At 42.3% G+C, this 17,364-nt stretch overlaps 1 protein-coding gene across 1 annotated transcript in view; it reads right to left on the bottom strand.

Moving 5' to 3' along the window:
• Positions 1-17,364, bottom strand: part of CD109 (CD109 molecule) — a 538,537-nt gene that overhangs the window by 244,974 nt on the left and 276,199 nt on the right. The window contains exon 17 of the mRNA XM_030199046.1: positions 14,092-14,158. Within this exon, the coding sequence (XP_030054906.1) occupies positions 14,092-14,158 (67 nt within the window). The remainder of the gene's footprint in view (positions 1-14,091; positions 14,159-17,364) is intronic.

The following is a 17,364-nucleotide window of genomic DNA, read 5'->3' as shown; positions in this document are numbered from 1 at the left end:
AGAAAGAAGGGTGGGAATTGATAAAGCTAGTTGTGCTCACTTAGAAATGCTAATTGTTAACATAAAATGCCGCATGAATTGATGAAAAAACACAATTAAAAGTCAGAAAATGACTGCATTGGCAGCCATCTTGTTTTTGCATTCCAATGAAGCAGTCATAGCATAAACGACCAGGAAATACTGAAATTGAATGTGCATGGCTAAGAAACATAAAAATTACAAAACAGGCTGAAAAATCAGGTGACTTAAAAAGGATGACCAAATGCATTACCATAAAGGGTACATTAAAAAGGATGCATAACAAAAGTAAAAAAATAAAAATGTGCCAAATAAATAAATAGTAAGATAATATCGCATATGGTGAACAACAAACATAAAAATATAATAATTGGTAAACTAATTAAAACGTATTACACTTTGTGTGTTCATGTGGCCTGAGACCTTACAGAAGATACTTTTAAGCCTAAGTCCTTGGTTAGCAACATTATAAGTACACTGGCCTAAACAAGTCTGATATCATAATCCATCCTGGCTTGTGTTATGTCCATCGGTACTTCAGTCATTGCTCATAACCTTTTAGATATGGATACCTGTACTTGATCGATTCGATTCCGAGGGAATTCATGTGACCAGCTCCTCCCATCATTCAATCAGAGATCTGTTTTACACAGATCTCTATGTCTGGCACATAATCATGGGCTCGTGCCTCCTGAGCTTCTTCAGTGGCTATGGGAAACTATTGGGCTCATTTTCGAAAGAGAAGGACGCCCATCTTTCGACACAAATCGGAAGATGGACATCCTTCTCACAGGGTCGTCCAAATCGGTATAATTGAAAGCCGATTTTGGACATCACCAACTGCTTTCCGTCGCAGGGACGGCCAAAGTTCAAGGGGGCGTATCGGAGGCGTAGCGAAGGTGGGACTTGGGCGTGCCTAACACTAGGACGTCCTCGACCCATAATCGAAAGAAACAAGGACATCCCTGACGAACACTTGGATGTGTTTTTCTTACAACCAAGGCACAAAAAGGTGCCCGAAATAACCAGATGACCACCAGAGAGAATTGGGGATGACCTCCCCTTACTCCCCCAGTGGTCATTAACCCTTCCCACCCCCAAAAAAACATCTTTAAAAATATTGATTGCTATCCTCAGATGTCATACTCAGGTCCATCACAGCACTATGCAGGTACCTGGAGCAGTTTTAGTGGGTACTGCAGTGCACTTCAGGCAGGCGGACCCAAGCCCATCCCTCCCCTACCTGTTACGTTTGTGGAGGAAACAGCGAACCCTCCAAAACCTACCACAAACCCTCTGTACCAACATCTAGGTGCCCCACTTCACCCGTAAGGGCTATTGTAGTGGTGTACAGTTGTGAGTAGTGGGTTTTGGGGGGAGGGGGGGCTCAGCACACAAGGTAAGGGAGCTATGTTCCTGGGAGCAATTTAGGAAGTCCACTACAGTGCCCCCTAGGGTACCCGGTTGGTGTCTTGGCATGTCAGGGGGACCAGAGCACTAGAAATGCTGGCTGCTCCGTTCTGAGATGGACGTCCTTGATTTACATTATCGCTGAAAATCAGAAATGACCAAGTCTAGGGACGACCATCTCTAAGGACGACCAAATTTCAGGATTTGGGCATCCCTGACCGTATTATTGAAACAAAAAATGGACGTCCATCTTGTTTCAAAAATATGGGTTTCCCTGCCCCTGGATGGGAACATTTTACGAGGACGTCCCTTTCGATTATGCCCCTCTACGTCACCCTTCACAGAAAAGTGATAACAGAGAGAGAGAGAGAGACTCTTAAGCCTAGGCTATCTAAGCTGAGCTAAGCTACACCAAGCTGTGCAGACTAAAGAGCAGAGATGCGAGACCAAAATAGATTCTTTAGCCAAGGTCATTTGAACTCTTGGACACTTTCTCTGATGTGTGCTACTTTTGAGTGCCTAAACATTCTGTGCTCATAAAGGTACCTGGGCTACAAGCTTGAGCTGTACTGGTGTAACCAACCAGTACTATGTAGCATCCATTACACTGAGGGCCAAATGCACTAAACTAAACGAGCCTTTAACGAGCAAGTAGTAAACCCTGGCATGCACTAAACACTTTTTTCTGACAACGGTAGCAGCTAACAAAAACGGAATGCAGATGTCCAGCCGATCGCACATGGACTGCCTTTAGTTGCGTTCATGTGGAAAACGTATCCAAAGCGCTACTTAAGTTCTCTAACAAGTATTGTGGACTGGATACTTGCCCTAGTCACCTTTTAAAAGCGGCACCAAAGCGCTTCATCGCCGATCTGACTACCTATCTAAATTACATGCTGAAAGAGGGCATCTTTCCCCCTGAGCATGGCAGTATACTTCTTACACCCATTCCAAAGAATCCAAAGATCAAAGCAGACGTAATCTCAAACTATCGACCTGTGGCGTCTATTCCACTGATTATCAAAGTAATGGAAAGCATGGTGAATACTCAGTTAAATGAATTCCTGGAAAACTTGGACATTCTACATTACTCTCAGTTCGGATTCCGTGCCCAATATAGCACCGAAACAGTCCTGGTTACCGCCCTGTCAAATTTCAAAAGAGAGATTTCTGTTGGTAAAGAAATATTGCTGCTACAGTTCGATATGTCTAGCGCGTTCGATATTTATTTATTTTATTTATTGCATTTGTATATGGTAGACCACAACATTTTACTACATCTACTAGATACCTTAGGCATCGGTGGGAGCGTGCTACATTGGTTTTAGGGTTTTCTGTCATCTAGAACATACCACGTCAAAGCCACTCCGGCTTTCTCCGCTCCTTGGAAAGCCTCATGTGGGGTCCCCCAAGGCTTGCCTCTGTCACCAACACTATTCAATATCATGAAGTTTCCCCTTGCAACCACCATTAGTTAACCTACTACTACAACTATTTAGCATTTCTATAGCGCTACAAGGCATACGCAGCGCTGCACAAACATAGAAGAAAGACAGTCCCTGCTCAAAGAGCTTACAATCTAATAAACAAAAAATAAAGTAAGCAAATCAAATCAATTAACGTGTACAGGAAGGAGAGGAGGGTAGGTGGAGGCGAGTGGTTACAAGTGGTTACGAGTCAAAAGCAATGTTAAAGAGGTGGGCTTTCAATCTAGATTTAAAGGTGGCCAAGGATGGGGCAAGACATGGGGGCTCAGGAAGTTTATTCCAGGTGTAGGGTGCAGCAAGACAGAAGGCACGAAGTCTGGAGTTGGCAGTAGTGGAGAAGGGAACAGATAAGAAGGATTTATCCATGGAGCGGAGTGCACGGGAAGGGGTGTAGGGAAGGACGAGTGTGGAGAGATACTGGGGAGCAGCAGAGTGAGTACATTTATAGGTTAGTAGAAGAAGTTTGAACAGGATGCGAAAACAGATAGGGAGCCAGTGAAGTGACTTGAGGAGAGAGGTAGTATGAGTAAAGCGAACCTGGTGGAAGACGAGACGGGCAGCAGAGTTTTGAACCGAATGAAGAGGGGAGAGGTGACTAAGTGGGAGGCCAGCAAGAAGCAGATTGTAGTAGTCTAAACGAGAGGTGACAAGGGTGTGGATGAGGGTTTTGGTAGACTGCTCGCAAAGAAAGGGACGGATTTTTTATGTTTTACAGATGTTGTAAAGAAAGAAACGACAGGTCTTGGCGATCTGCTGGATATGAGCAGAGAAGGAAAGAGAAGAGTCAAAGATGACCCCGAAGTTTCGAGCTGAGGAGACAGGGAGAATGAGAGAGCCATCAACAGAAATAGAAAACGGGGGGTGGGTTTGGTGGGAAAAATGAGAAGCTTGGTTTAATTTCAGGTGGTGTTGAGACATCCAGACAGCAATATCAGACAAGCACGCTGAAACTTTGGTTTGGATGCAAGGTGAGATATCAGGGGTAGAAAGGTAGATTTGGGAGTCATCAGCATAGAGATGGTAGGAAAAGCCATGGGATAAGATTAATGAACCAAGCGAAGAAGTGTAGATAGAAAAAAGGAGGGGACCAAGAACAGAACCCTGAGGTACGCCGACAGGCAGAGGGATAGAAGTAGAAGAGGATCCACCAGAGTGAACACTGAAGGTGCGGAGGGAGAGGTAGGAAGAGAACCAGGAAAGGACAGAGCCCTGGAATCCAAGTGAGGACAGGGTATCGAGGAGTATGCTGTGATCGACAGTGTCAAAAGCAACAGAAAGATCAAGAAGAATGAGGGTGGAATAGAGATCTCTGGATTTAGCCAGTAGTAGGTCATTGGAGACTTTAGTAAGTGCAGTTTCGGTTGAGTGGAGAGGGCGAAAACCAGATTGTAGTGGGTCAAGAATAGCATGTGAGGAAAGAAAATCAAGGCAGCGGTGGTGAACAGCACGCTCAAGTAATTTGGAGAGAAAAGGGAGGAGGGAGATGGGTCGGTAATTACAGGGACAAGTAGGGTCGAGTGAAGGCTTCTTAAGGAGAGGTGTGACCACAGCATGTTTAAAGGCAGTAGGGACAGTTGCAGTGGAAAGAGAGAGGTTCAGAATGTGACAGATAAAAGGAATAAGAGCAGGAGAGAAGGCATTAAGAAGGTGGGTGGGAATGGGCTCAGAGGAACAGGTGGTACATTTTGAGGAAGAAAGGAGAAGTGTAGTTTCCTCTATAGTAACTTCAGGAAAGGAGGCTTAACCTAGGCTTAATCCCATTTATCTATGCAGACGATATAACCATCTACATCCCCTTCGATTTCGCCTTAGCTGAAATCTCAGATTTGTTAGAAGCGAGTTTTTCAATCATGGATCTTTGGGCTAAGGTGTTTCAGTTTAAGTTGAACAAAGACAAAACTCAGTGTCTTGTCCTCTCGTCCATCCATACCAAATTCTCTTCAAGCACCCTTGTTCTCAAAGACCAGACACTACGTATCTTAAAGAGCCTAAGACTTCTTGGTGTTGAGCTGGACCCTCATCTGCAAGTACTACTACTACTATTTAACATTTCTAAAGCGCTACTAGGGTTATGCAGCGCTGTACAATTTAACATAGAAGGACAGTCCCTGCTCAAAGAGCTTACAATCTAAAGGACATATGTACAGTCAGTCAAGTAGGGGTAGTCAAATTGGGGCAGTCTAGATTACCTGAAAGGTATAAAGGTTAGGTGCGTGTTAGGTTAGGTTAGGTGACCTGCATGTGCAAGCGGTCACCAAGAGGATGTTCTATGCAATATGGAGGCTGTGGCGTATTAGATTCTGTCTCACTAGAGAGCTTTTCCGCACTCTCGTTCATTGGCTAGTTCTGTCTCACCTAGATTACTGTAGCGGGATATATGCGGGCTGTCAAGAGCACTTACTAAAAAAGTTCCAGACTGCCCAGAACACTACAGCAAGTCTCATCTTGGGAAAATTGCGTAAGATTCATGCACAGCCTCTGCATCTCAATCTACACTGGCTACCAGTAAAAGAATGAATCGCCTTCAAGATCTGCACGTTAACGCATAAAATAATTTACGGATTAGCTCTGGAATACATGATTCCTTTAATTGATCTTCTACCAAGAAATGCCATAAATACAGCTCGCTCCTACCTCCAACTACATTACCCATCTTGAAGGGGTGTCAAATACAAGCTTCCTTTTGCCTCGTCTTTCCATTAGACGAGCCCGAAGATTTGGAATGCTTTACCCTTGTTCTTAAAATCGCAAGCTGATCACCATCTCTTCAAGAAGTTGCTGAAAACATTCCTATTCGAAAAAAACTTACTCCATCAATAGCCTCTGCTGTTTTGTCATTGTTATTGTGGTTAGCATAACCTCAGTTTTCTTCTGTAAAACCCATGTTTTGTACGTTTTATAACTCATTTAAGCCACATTGTGCCTGCATTTGTGGGGAAATGTGGGGTAGAAATGAACCTTAAATAAATAATTGTGGAGTTGCTTGACATGGGGGAAGGGAAAGGAATGAGAGATGCTGGACATCAGTGGGGATGAGAGTAGGGAACTGGACATGCTGTATACAAGGGGGTGGAGGGAAGAACAGAAGGAAAGTAGAGATGACTCCTCAAATGTTAACTTTGACTTATGCAGAAATCAACACAGTTTTATGCCTTTACTTTTCCTGAAAACTGCATATTCATTTACATGTGAATTTGACTTTTATATGAATATATATGGTATATAAGAGTCATAAAACAGTTGCAATCCCGTTTGAAATTAACAGCCTGATTCAGAAGGGCTTTTTTTCTCATTTTGGAGGTAATTTATAAAGCATTTTTCATGTGCAATGCATATTTAATACAAAATAGCTTTTATAAAATTTGGCACAGGTATATATAAAAGTATGCAGATAGACAACAGCATTAGTACTTTTGTGATCTATATGTGCTAAACAAATACTTCTGTATTCATAGAGGAAAAACCTAGAGAAGAACCATGGATATTTGCCAAGGGTATATATGGGAATGGAGTAATATTGTACCATTCATAGAAAAATGTGTTCATAAACAGCTTGAAAAACTGAAAGCCATGGGGCCAGATGGGATACATCCCAACTCAGAAAAATCCCAGTGGGACCCCTTAAGGATTTATTTAATAGATCTTTCGAGATGGGACATGCTCCACAGGGTTGCAGATGATTGGATGTGGTCTCTCGTCACAAAAGTGGGGACAAGAAAGAAGTGTGAAATTATTAAGTGGTTGGAAAACTAATGAAGATGCTGCTGGAGAAAAGGATAATGGACTTCCTAGAATCCAACAGGTACAAAATGTTAGGCAACATGGTTTTACCAAAGGAAAATCGTACCAACGAATCTGATTGAGAAGACTCGGTGAGCAGAAAACTAGATAAAAGACATGCACTAGACGTAATCTACTTGGATTTCAACAAAGCCTTTGATATGGTTCCTCACAGAAGGCTTCAGAGTAAACTGAGTGGGCTGAAGTTAGAACCCAAACTGGTGAACTGGATTGGAAACTGGTTGACTGACAGAGGACAGAGGGTGGTGGTGAATGGAGTTTATTCAGAAGAAAAGAATCGGTACTAGGACAGATTCTATATCTGTGAGTGACATTGCTGAAGGATTAGAAGTAAAGGTTTGATTTTTGCAGATGATGTAAAAATATCTAACAGAGTGGACACTATAGAGGGAACAGAAAATATGAAAATGGATCTGCTGGTATTAGAAGAATGGTCTAAGATCTGGTAAAGTTTAATGCAAATTGGTGAAGAAATGTACTTGGGGTGTTCAAATCAAAAGGAGATGTATGAGATAGTGAGAGACTGATAAGCACAGTTCAGGAGAGAGACCTTGGGGTGACAGTGTCTGAGAATCTCAAGGCGGCAAAACAATTTGACAAGGTGGTGGTCATAGCCAAAGGACGTCCTTGAGGTCAGCATCTTTTAATATGCTCGATGTTCCTTCTTTTACAGATGTCTTTTTGGATAAATATAGGAATTTGAGTTTCTATACTGCATGATCTAGATTGAAGAATTCCTTACCTACAAAATATGGACGGATTAAAAAAAGATCTTAAAAACTGTTTTGTTCCAGTAAGCATTTGATATCACCTCTTAAGGGCAAGTCTCAGACTATCTGAATAACACTGACCCTTTTGTTTTATATTATGATTATGTTGTATCTTTTGAAAAATGTATTACTATTATATGATTATTATAACCTGCTCAGTGTTGTAAATGTGCGGGTTATACATTTTTTACAAATAAGTAAATAAAAATCGTTGAGGCCCCACTTGTTACTGTGTTCAGTTTTTGAGGCTGTAAGGACATAAAATGACTTGAAGCAGTCTATAGAAAAGTGACAAAAATAGTATGGGGTTTGCGACAAAAGACGTACAAGAAGAAACTTAAGGACCTGAATATGTATACCCTAGAGGAAAGGAGGAATAGGGGAGACCTAATACAGACATTTAAATACCTCAGAAATGGGGAAGCAGTAGAACTGAATTGAGATTACAGGGTTGTAGACTTAGGGGTAACATTAAGAAGTACTTTTTCACAAAGAGGGTAGTGGATGCCTGGAATGTCCTTCTGGGGGGGAAGTGGCAGAGACATAAATGTATTGTTCAAAAACATGATGGAGTACAAAAACACATGGGATAAAACAAAGGATCCTTAAATAAAAAAAAATAATAAATTCAAAACAAAAAGGTAAGGCCACTACTGGGTGGACATCTATGGTCTGTGTCCCAAATATAGCAAAAGAAGGCAAACTTCTATGGTCTCTTGTCGCGATTATGAAAAAAAACAGATTTGGATGGACTGGCCTTTGACAGCAACTCCAGTGATTAGGAAGTAGGACCAATGCTGGGCAGACTTCTATGGGCTGTGACCACAAAATAGCAAGGATACATCATGAACAAGTGTGTGCGTTTTTTGTATCGCACTCATATCACTTGCTATGAGTATCTCAGAGGGGGTAGGGAGACACCTTAAGAGCTGGCAGCGAGTAAAATGTCAGTTTGCAACGTTGTTGTACTGCTGGTTTAATCAAGCATTGGCAATGAATGTGACTATGCTGCAACCAAAATTATAAAACCACTGATCCATGATTATGTGACTGCCCTATTTGTGGGGCCAGTAATTTTCTTATGATAGAGTGTAACCTTAACAGAGTGGCAGGTGTGGCTCTGGCCGCCTTACTGGGCAAACAAGATGGATCATGAGCAAAAGGCACATTGATCCACGCCCAATTTTGGCATAGGGATTTGCACCTAGGTTTCGTTGGTAAAAATGGTCATTGATATAAATGTAGTTGCAGTTCCCAGCGCTAAGCATTATTCTATAAATGGCGCCTAACTTTGAGCACCATTTATAGAATAGTGCTTAGCGCTTTCTTCACGCACCAATTTTTGTTCAGCACTATTCACAGAATCTAGTCCTATTTAAACACCACAGTCACCATTGATTTCAAATATTGATCATGGCATGTAAATTTATACCAAAATATTTAGCACCAGGCCATACTCAGATACCGGTGCTGGGCACCCCAACATAATAGCCCGGACAAAACAGCCGACAAAATGGCCCCTGTAACAAAATAAACTTTCATAAAAATAAGAAGTATAGTAAAAACTCTGTCTCCCTCCCTGTGGGGGTCCAGCATCTCTTCTCCACCTTTATTCCCCACTCCCTCATCTGAGCTCTCTCTCTTCCTTAAACTCCTTCTCCCGTACAGCAGCTTAATCTCCCCATCCCCATGTTCTGTCATCTTTGTCCCACTACCCCCTTTCTCTGCATTCTGGCATCTCTCCCCCTTCCTCCCCTTCCTATGATCTGGAAATGCATCCCTTACTTTCCTTTCCACTCACATCCAAAATAGTCCAGCACGTCTCCCTCTTCTTCTAGCCTAACCTGTGCAGTCCAGTATCTCTCTGGTCTTCCACCCTGCCCCTTCCCCCGGTGATCCGCCAATGTTCCTCAGGACTGCCTGCAGCAGCAGCAAGTTGCTTCAGCCGGCCCTGAAAGCATTCACTCTACTGTGTATTGCCTATGGGGCCGGCCGAAGCAGCTTGTTTTCCTTACTGACCCTGCTGGAGGCTCACAGGAATATTAGAAGATTGTTGGGGGGGGGGGGAAGCGAGAGAGATACTGGACTGTGCAGGGCAGACAGAAGGAAGAGGGAGACATTCTGGATAGTAAGCAGGACTCACAGACACACAGTTGACGGAGCACGGCAAGTAAAATATTCAGGGGTTGGACCATTTGCCAGGGGCTATTTTGTCCGGGCTTTCTTGCATTTTTTTTTTTGGCGGGGCTATTTTGACAAGATACCCCGGTACTGAGCATCTGGGTATAAGGCATCCACCCAAAGTTATCTGAATACTGATGATATTCAGCGCCAGTACCTAGATAACTATCCAGACAATAAGAGGAAAAGAAGGCCGCTCTGGTTCTCAAATGCAGTAGCTGAAGAGGTAAGAGGAAGAAAACACTGGAATGAGAGGGCATAGGATGAAGTTAAGATGAAATAGGCTTAGGAGGAATCTAAGAAAATAATAATTCACAGAAAGGGAGGGGGATGTGTGGAATGGCCTTCCGGTGGCGGTCGTGAAGATGAGGACTGTTATGGAAATTTAAGAAAGTGAGGGGCAGGCACGTAGTATCCCTTGGGAAAAGAAGGAGCTAGTGTTACTGATGAAGAACATACTAGATGGGCAATTTGGCCCTTATTTGCCATCATGATTCTATGTTCCTATGTTTTATAAAACTACCTCCAGAGATCATAAACAGTCTGGGAACAGGGAAATACCCACAATATCTGCATGTTTACACCTTAAATCTACTAATGGAAAGGTGTGAGCTAAACTCAAAAATACATGGAATGAAAACTCAGTTCTAGTGATTTACTTGCAAAAGGAGATGATTTCTTGAACATTTCTGGTGTATTTAATTAAAAAAACAAAAACTTTTGCAACAGGACATTAATCTACCCTTGCACTGAATTACATAATAACACAGGTTACTTATATATGTAATAATTTGAGAATTTATAACATTTCTCTCAGTCTAATCAAAAGGATGCTGGATTCGATGGGCCTTTGGTCTGTCCCAGTATGGCAATGCTTATGTTCTTATGATAACATTTTATAGAATTGCCTGTCACTGTGCAAGGAGATCATGTCCTCCAATGGTCAGAGTCATAACAGGAAACTCAATTAACTGGGTATTTCCTTATGATTGCAGCAATGAGTTTTAAGTGTTAAAACTCATAGCTGCAATCATAAGGAAATACCCAGTTACAAGTTACAAGTATCTGGCAAGATCCCAAAACAGTACAATGCATTTTATGCTGCTTATCCTAGAAATAAGCAGTGGATTTCCCCCAATACCATCTTAATAATGGCTTATGGACTTCTTGTTTAGGAAGTTATCCAAACCATTTTTAAACCCTACTAAGCTAACTGCTTTTACCACATTCTCTGGCATCAAACTCCAGAGTTTTACAAGTTGAATGAAGAAATGTTTTCTCTGATTTGTTTTAAATTTACTACTTTGTAGCATAATTGCCGCCCCCCCCCCCCCTAGTCCTAGTATTTTTGGAAAGAGTAAACAAGCAATTCACATCTACCTGTTCCACTCCACTCAACATTTTATAGACCTCTATCATATCGTCCCCCAGCCGTCTATTCTCCAATCTGAAAAGCTCTAGATGCTTTAGCCTTTTCTCATAGTGAAGTCATCCCATCCCCTTTTTTTCATTGCCCTTCTCTGTACCTTTTCTAATTCCACTATATATTTTTTTTAAGTGACCAGAATTGCCCACAATATTCAAGGTGCAGTCGCACCATGAAGCGATACAAAGGCATTGTAACATCCTCATTTTTGTTTTCCATTCCTTTCCTAATAATATCCAGAATGTAACTCACCTTGAGCTACTACTGAAAAAAGGTGTGAGAAAAATCTAAATAAATAAATACGTAACATTCTGTTTGCTTTCTTAGCTGCCGCTGCACACTGGACAGAGGGTTTTAACAATCAACGACACCTATATCCATTTCCTGGTCAGTTGGTGACTCCTCATGTGGAACTTTGCATTACGTAGCTATAGTTCAGATTCCTCTTTCCCACATACATCACACTTTGCACTTGCTCACATTAAACGTCATCTGCCACTTGGATGCCCAGTCTCCCAGTTTCATAAGGTCCTCTTAAGTTTTCACAATCCTCAACATTTAATAACTTTTGTGTCATCAGCAAATTTAATTACCTCACTAGTTACTCCCATCTGTAGATCATTTATAAATAAGTTAAAAAGCAGTGGTCCCAGCACAGACCCCTGCGGAACTCCACTATGTACCCTTCTCCATGGAGAATACTGACCATTTAACCCTACTCTCTGTTTTCTATTTTTAGCCAGTTTTTAATCCACAATGGAACACTACCTCCTAACTCATGGTGTTGCAATTTCTTCTGGAGTATTTCATGAGGTACTTTGTCAAATGTCTTTTGAAAATCCAGATACACAATCAGTGGCATAATCGAAAGAGAAGGACGCCCATCTTCCGACACAAATCGGGAGATGGGCATCCTTCTCTCAGGGTCGCCCAAATCGGCATAATGAAAAGCCGGTTTTGGGCGTCCTCAACTGCTTTCCATCGCGAGGACGACCAAAGTTCAAGGGGCGCGTCAGCAGTGTACCGAAGGCGGAACGAGGGCATAGTTAACACATGAGCTCCTCGGCCGATAATGGAAAAAAAGAAGGGCATCCCTGACGAGCATTTGGCCGACTTTACTTGGTCCAATTTCTTTCATGACCAAGTCTCGAAAAGGTGCCCGAACTGACCAGATGACCACTGGAGGGAATCAGGGATCACCTCCCCTAACTCCCCCAGTGCTCACCAACTCCCTCCCACCCAAAAAAAACAAATTAAAAAACATTTTTCCAGCCTCTATGCCAGCCTCAAATGTCATACCCAGCTCCATCACAGCAGTATGCAGGTCCCTGGAGCAGTTTTTAGTGGGTACTGCAGTGCATTTCAGGCAGGCGGACCCAGGCCCACCCCCCTACCTCTTACACTTGTGGTGGTAAATGGGAGCCCTTCAAAACCCACCCGAAACCCACTGTACCCACATCTAGGTGCCCCCCTTTACGCTTTAAGAGCTATGGCAGTGTTGTACAGTTGTGGGTAGTGGATTTTGGGGGGGGTTGGGGGGCTCAGCACCCAAGGTAAGGGAGCTATGCACCTGCGAGCAATTTGTGAAGTCCACTGCAGTGCCCCTTAGGGTGCCCGGTTGGTGTCCTGGCATGTGAGGGGGGACCAGTGCACTATGAATGCTGGCTCCTCCCATGACCAAATGGCTTGGATTTGGTCGTTTTTGAGATGGGCGTCCTCGGTTTCCATTATGGGCGAAAACCGAGGTCGTCCATCTCTAAGATCAACCATTTCAACATTTAGGTCGACCATCTCTAAGGTCAATCTAAATGTTGAGATTTGGACACCCATCTTGTTTCGATAATAAGGGTTTCCCCGCCCCTTCGCGGGGACATCCTTAGAGATGGGTGTCCCCATTTGAATATGCCCCGCAATATCAACCAGCTTACTTTTATCCATATGTTTGTTCACCCTTTCAAAGAAATATAGTGGTGAGGCAAGATTTCCCTTCACTAAATCTATGTTGGCTTTGTCTCATTAATCCATGCTTTTTAATATGCTCTGTAATTTTGTTCTTTATAATAGTCTCTACTGTTCTGCCCAGCACCAATGTCAGGCTCACCGGTCTGTAACTTCCGGATCACCTCTGGAACCTTTTATTAAAAATCTGAATTACACTGGCCACCCTCCAGTCTTCCAGTACCATGCTTGATTTTAAAGATAAATTACATATTACCAACAATAGTTCTGTAAGTTTATCTTTCAATTCTATCAGTACTCTGGGATGAATACCATCCGGTCCACATGATTTGCTACAATTTGTCAAACTGTAGCATTACATCCTCGAGGTTTACAGAGATTTCATTCAATTTCTCTGACTCATCAGCATTGAATACCATTTTTGGCACCGATCTCTCTCTCACATATTCCTTGATGAAGACTGAATCAAAGAATTCATTTAATCTCTCCACTATAGCTTTGCCTTCTCCAAGTGCTCCTTTTATCCCTTGGTCATCTAGTGGTCCAACTGATTATTTTGCCGGCTTCTTGCTTCTAAGATACTTGCCATGATGAAGTGAATTAAACGCTAAGTCTATAATGGCACCTGGGTACACAGATTCCATTATAGAATGCCAGCATCTCAAGCATTTTACACACCAATGTTTAGGAGTGCCTACTTATGCCATGTTAATGGCAGACATAAATGTGTGCACCTAAATGTGGAACCTTAGCATGTAACTTACAGTAATCTATAAATTAGAAGTGTAAATGTGGGGTACCCATGTCCTGCATACGAGCCTCCCCCGTGCACACCCCCTTGCATTTATGTGCTATGTGAGTTGTGTGCTAGTTATAGAAGTCCACTTAGCACTCAACTACCACTTATGCAAATAACTGCCATCCACATGTGGAAGTAGTAGTATTCTATAATTTCAGCACACACTTACATTTAGGTGCTAAACTTATAGAATGAGGGGGCAAATTCCACTTTTCTTTCAGCATCAGTTAGATCACTCACCATAATATATGAGGTCAGGAAAATTCTCTGTAAGATTTGCATCAGTTAGTATTCTGACGTTACATTTCTGTTGGAAACAAAATAATATAAGTATATGACTTTATCTGGAATGTGTCCTTCAAGGTACAGTGCAATATTACAAAGTCTCTGTTAAAAAAAAACTCAGTTGACTGTATGAATACAATTAAAGCAATATAATTACTCAGTGAAATCAAATTAGAATTTTTTTTGCTATTGCTTCATTAAAACACAATCCTTCCAACAGAAAAGAACTCCAGAAGGATGACCTCTCTAGCAACATCAGCAGCACCTTAAAGGTAGAAAAGACTATCCCTCTTTTCCCTATTATGAGGTGCATTTCAAAAGGTTTTATTTGAATGACAATCCCCAACTACATAAGCATAGGGAAAATAATCCACACCATGTGGCAGGTACAACCCTAACATCCTTTTAAAGCAGACTAGATGGGTCAAATTGGTCTCTCTCTCTCTCTCTCTCGCTTCATTTATTATGTTACTATATACATATCTTTTATAATTCATAATCCATTTTACAGATTTGTTATTGCCACTTATTTTCTTTTTGTATTAATGCAAAATATGCATAAGTAAAAATCTTATAACTTTTTCTCTTCTCATAATTCCCCCTTTCTCTTCTCCTCTCGATCTCTCCCTTCCTCCCATCCTTCCTCTCTTTCCCTATTATGTCCCACATACTACACCCTAATTCTACAAACCAAAGAAACTCAATTTCTAGGCACTCGTCTCTATAATTGATACTATTAACATTTTACTTGTCTATTTGTAAAAATGTTTGTCTCAGACATCACCAAATAGCATGGCTGCATAAGTGCTCCCGCTTACACACACTAAAAACGTGGCGATTCCCTGGTATTAAGTGATATTATTGCTGACAGTGGGAGATTGCTAGCAGCTATCTAAGACAAGATGAGCTCCTGACATGAATCGATGGACTTATCCCGCTATGCATTTTCTGGTGGGGCAGTGTTGAAGTGTGCATGCAGTCAGGGACTGGAGGCCCCATGAGACCAAAAACGTGACGATTCCCTTGTATTAAGTGATATTATTGCTGCTAAAGAAGACGGTGAGAGATTGCTAACAGCTATCTAAGATAAGATGAGCTCCTGGCATGAATCGATGGACTTATCCCGCTATGCATTTTCTGGTGGGGCAGTGTCGAAGCGTGCACGCAGTCAGGGACTGGAGGCCCCATGAGACCTGGCTGTTTCCCAGAGCTCATCTCCGAGGGATCTGTTTGCTTCAGGCGATGGGCCGGAGGAGCAAGAGGCATTACACCTCCTCCTCCACCTGCCTTGATGCCAACTGCTGTGCAGAGCCCATGGGACCAGCCTGCGTCGTACCCAATCCTGAGATAATGTAAGGATTCAACAACAGCAGAGGAGCCTCAATGACCAGCTTCAGGCAATGAGCACAAATGCTCGTAATCTAAGTAAAAAGGTTCAAGATTTGCAAGCCCTGATGTATGAACACCACTTGGATATTGTTGCTATTGTAGAGACATGGTTCAATGATTCCCATGAATCCAATGAATGGGATGTGACCATACTGGGCTACAATCTTTTTAGGAAGGATAGGGAAAGCCAAAGAGTTGGAGGAGTGGCACTGTATGTAAGACAATATCAGAGCTGCTGAAATGAGGGGAAACTGGGGAAGGAAAGTATCTTTATGGATGGTCCTAGAAACAGATGATGTATCCACACAGGGGTTGTCTACAGACCTCCGGCACAAACGGAGAAGCTGGACAAGGATCTGATAGAAGATATTAAAAGATTGGTAAGAAAGGGGAGGTTCTACTGTTGGGCGATTTCAACTTAACTAACGTGGACTGCAATGTCCTTTCAGCAGAATCAGACAGAAGTAGGGAGATCATGGACGAATGACAAAGAACCCTTGCTTGGACAAATGATGATGGAACACATGAGGAAAGGGTCGACGCTGGATCTAGTACTCACGAATGGAGAAAGTGTTTCCAATATCTGGGTGGGTGCCCACCTATGTAATAGTGATCGTCACATGATATGGTTTGATGTAAGGGCAGAGGTGAAGTGCGGAAACACAAAACTCAAAGTACTGGATTTCAGACAAACTGATTTTGGTAAAATGGGAGAGTACCTGAAGAAGAAGCTGATAGCATGGGAAGGCACAGGTGAAGTGAAAAATCAGTGGCAACTGATCTTTATGTGAGGAAAGTAAACAAAAACAAGAGGAAGCCTATACGATTCTCCAAACAAATAGCTGAAAAAATAAGAGCAAAGGAGGCTTTGTACAAGAAATACAAAAGAACACAAGAAGAAGATCACAGAAATGTTTATCAGATTAAGCTCAAAGAAGCGAAGACAGAAAATTGGCTAGCAAAAGCGCGGGCAGAAGAAAAAATGGCTAAAAAAGGAAAAAGGTGACAAGACCTTTTTCAGATATAATGGATAAAGTAGAAAAGATAGAAATGGAATTGCAAGACAGAAAGATAATGAGGATGGCTATATAGAGAGTGATGAGGGTAAAGCGAATGTGCTAAACAATTACATCTCTTCGATGTTCACGAAAGAAAATCCTGGAGGACCGTGGTTGGCTGTTGAGGGAATATCTGGGAACAGAGTGGATATTGCGCCATTTACAGAAGAAAGGATTTATAAACAGCTTGAGAATCTGAAGGAGGACAAAACTATGAGGCCAGATGGGACACACTCCAGGAAACTGAGGGAGCTCAGAAAAGTCCTGGCGGGATCTCTTACAGATTCATTTATTAGATCTTTAGAGATTGGAGAGGTTCTGCGGGATTGGATATGAGCAGATGTGGTCCCCCTTCAAAAAAGCGAAGACAGGGAAGAAATGGAAAACTACAGGACAGTAAGTCTCACGTCGGTAGGAAAAATAATGTCACCACTGCTGAAAGACAGGATAGTTAACTTCCTAGAAGCTAACTCGTTACAGGATCCAAGGCAACATAGCTTTACCAAAGGAAAATCCTGCCAAACGAATCTTACTGACTTCTTTGACTGGGTGACCAAAGAACTGGATGAAGGTCATGCAACAGATATAATCTCCTCGGATTTCAGCAAAGCCTTTGATACGGTCCCTCACAGAAGACTCATGAATAAGCTGAGAGGGCTGAACTTAGGACCCAAAGTGGTGAACTGGATAGGAAACTGGTTGACTGCAGGCAGCAGAGGGTGGTAGTGAACGGAAGCTGCTCAGAGGAAAGGAAGGTGAGTAGTGGAGTGCCTCAGGGGTC

The sequence above is a fragment of the Microcaecilia unicolor genome, chromosome 3 (assembly GCF_901765095.1).
Source record: "Microcaecilia unicolor chromosome 3, aMicUni1.1, whole genome shotgun sequence".
In the NCBI taxonomy this organism is placed as follows: Eukaryota; Metazoa; Chordata; class Amphibia; order Gymnophiona; family Siphonopidae; genus Microcaecilia; species Microcaecilia unicolor.
The sequence above is the reverse complement of the archived record's forward strand: the minus strand, read 5'-3'. Positions and strand labels throughout refer to the sequence as shown.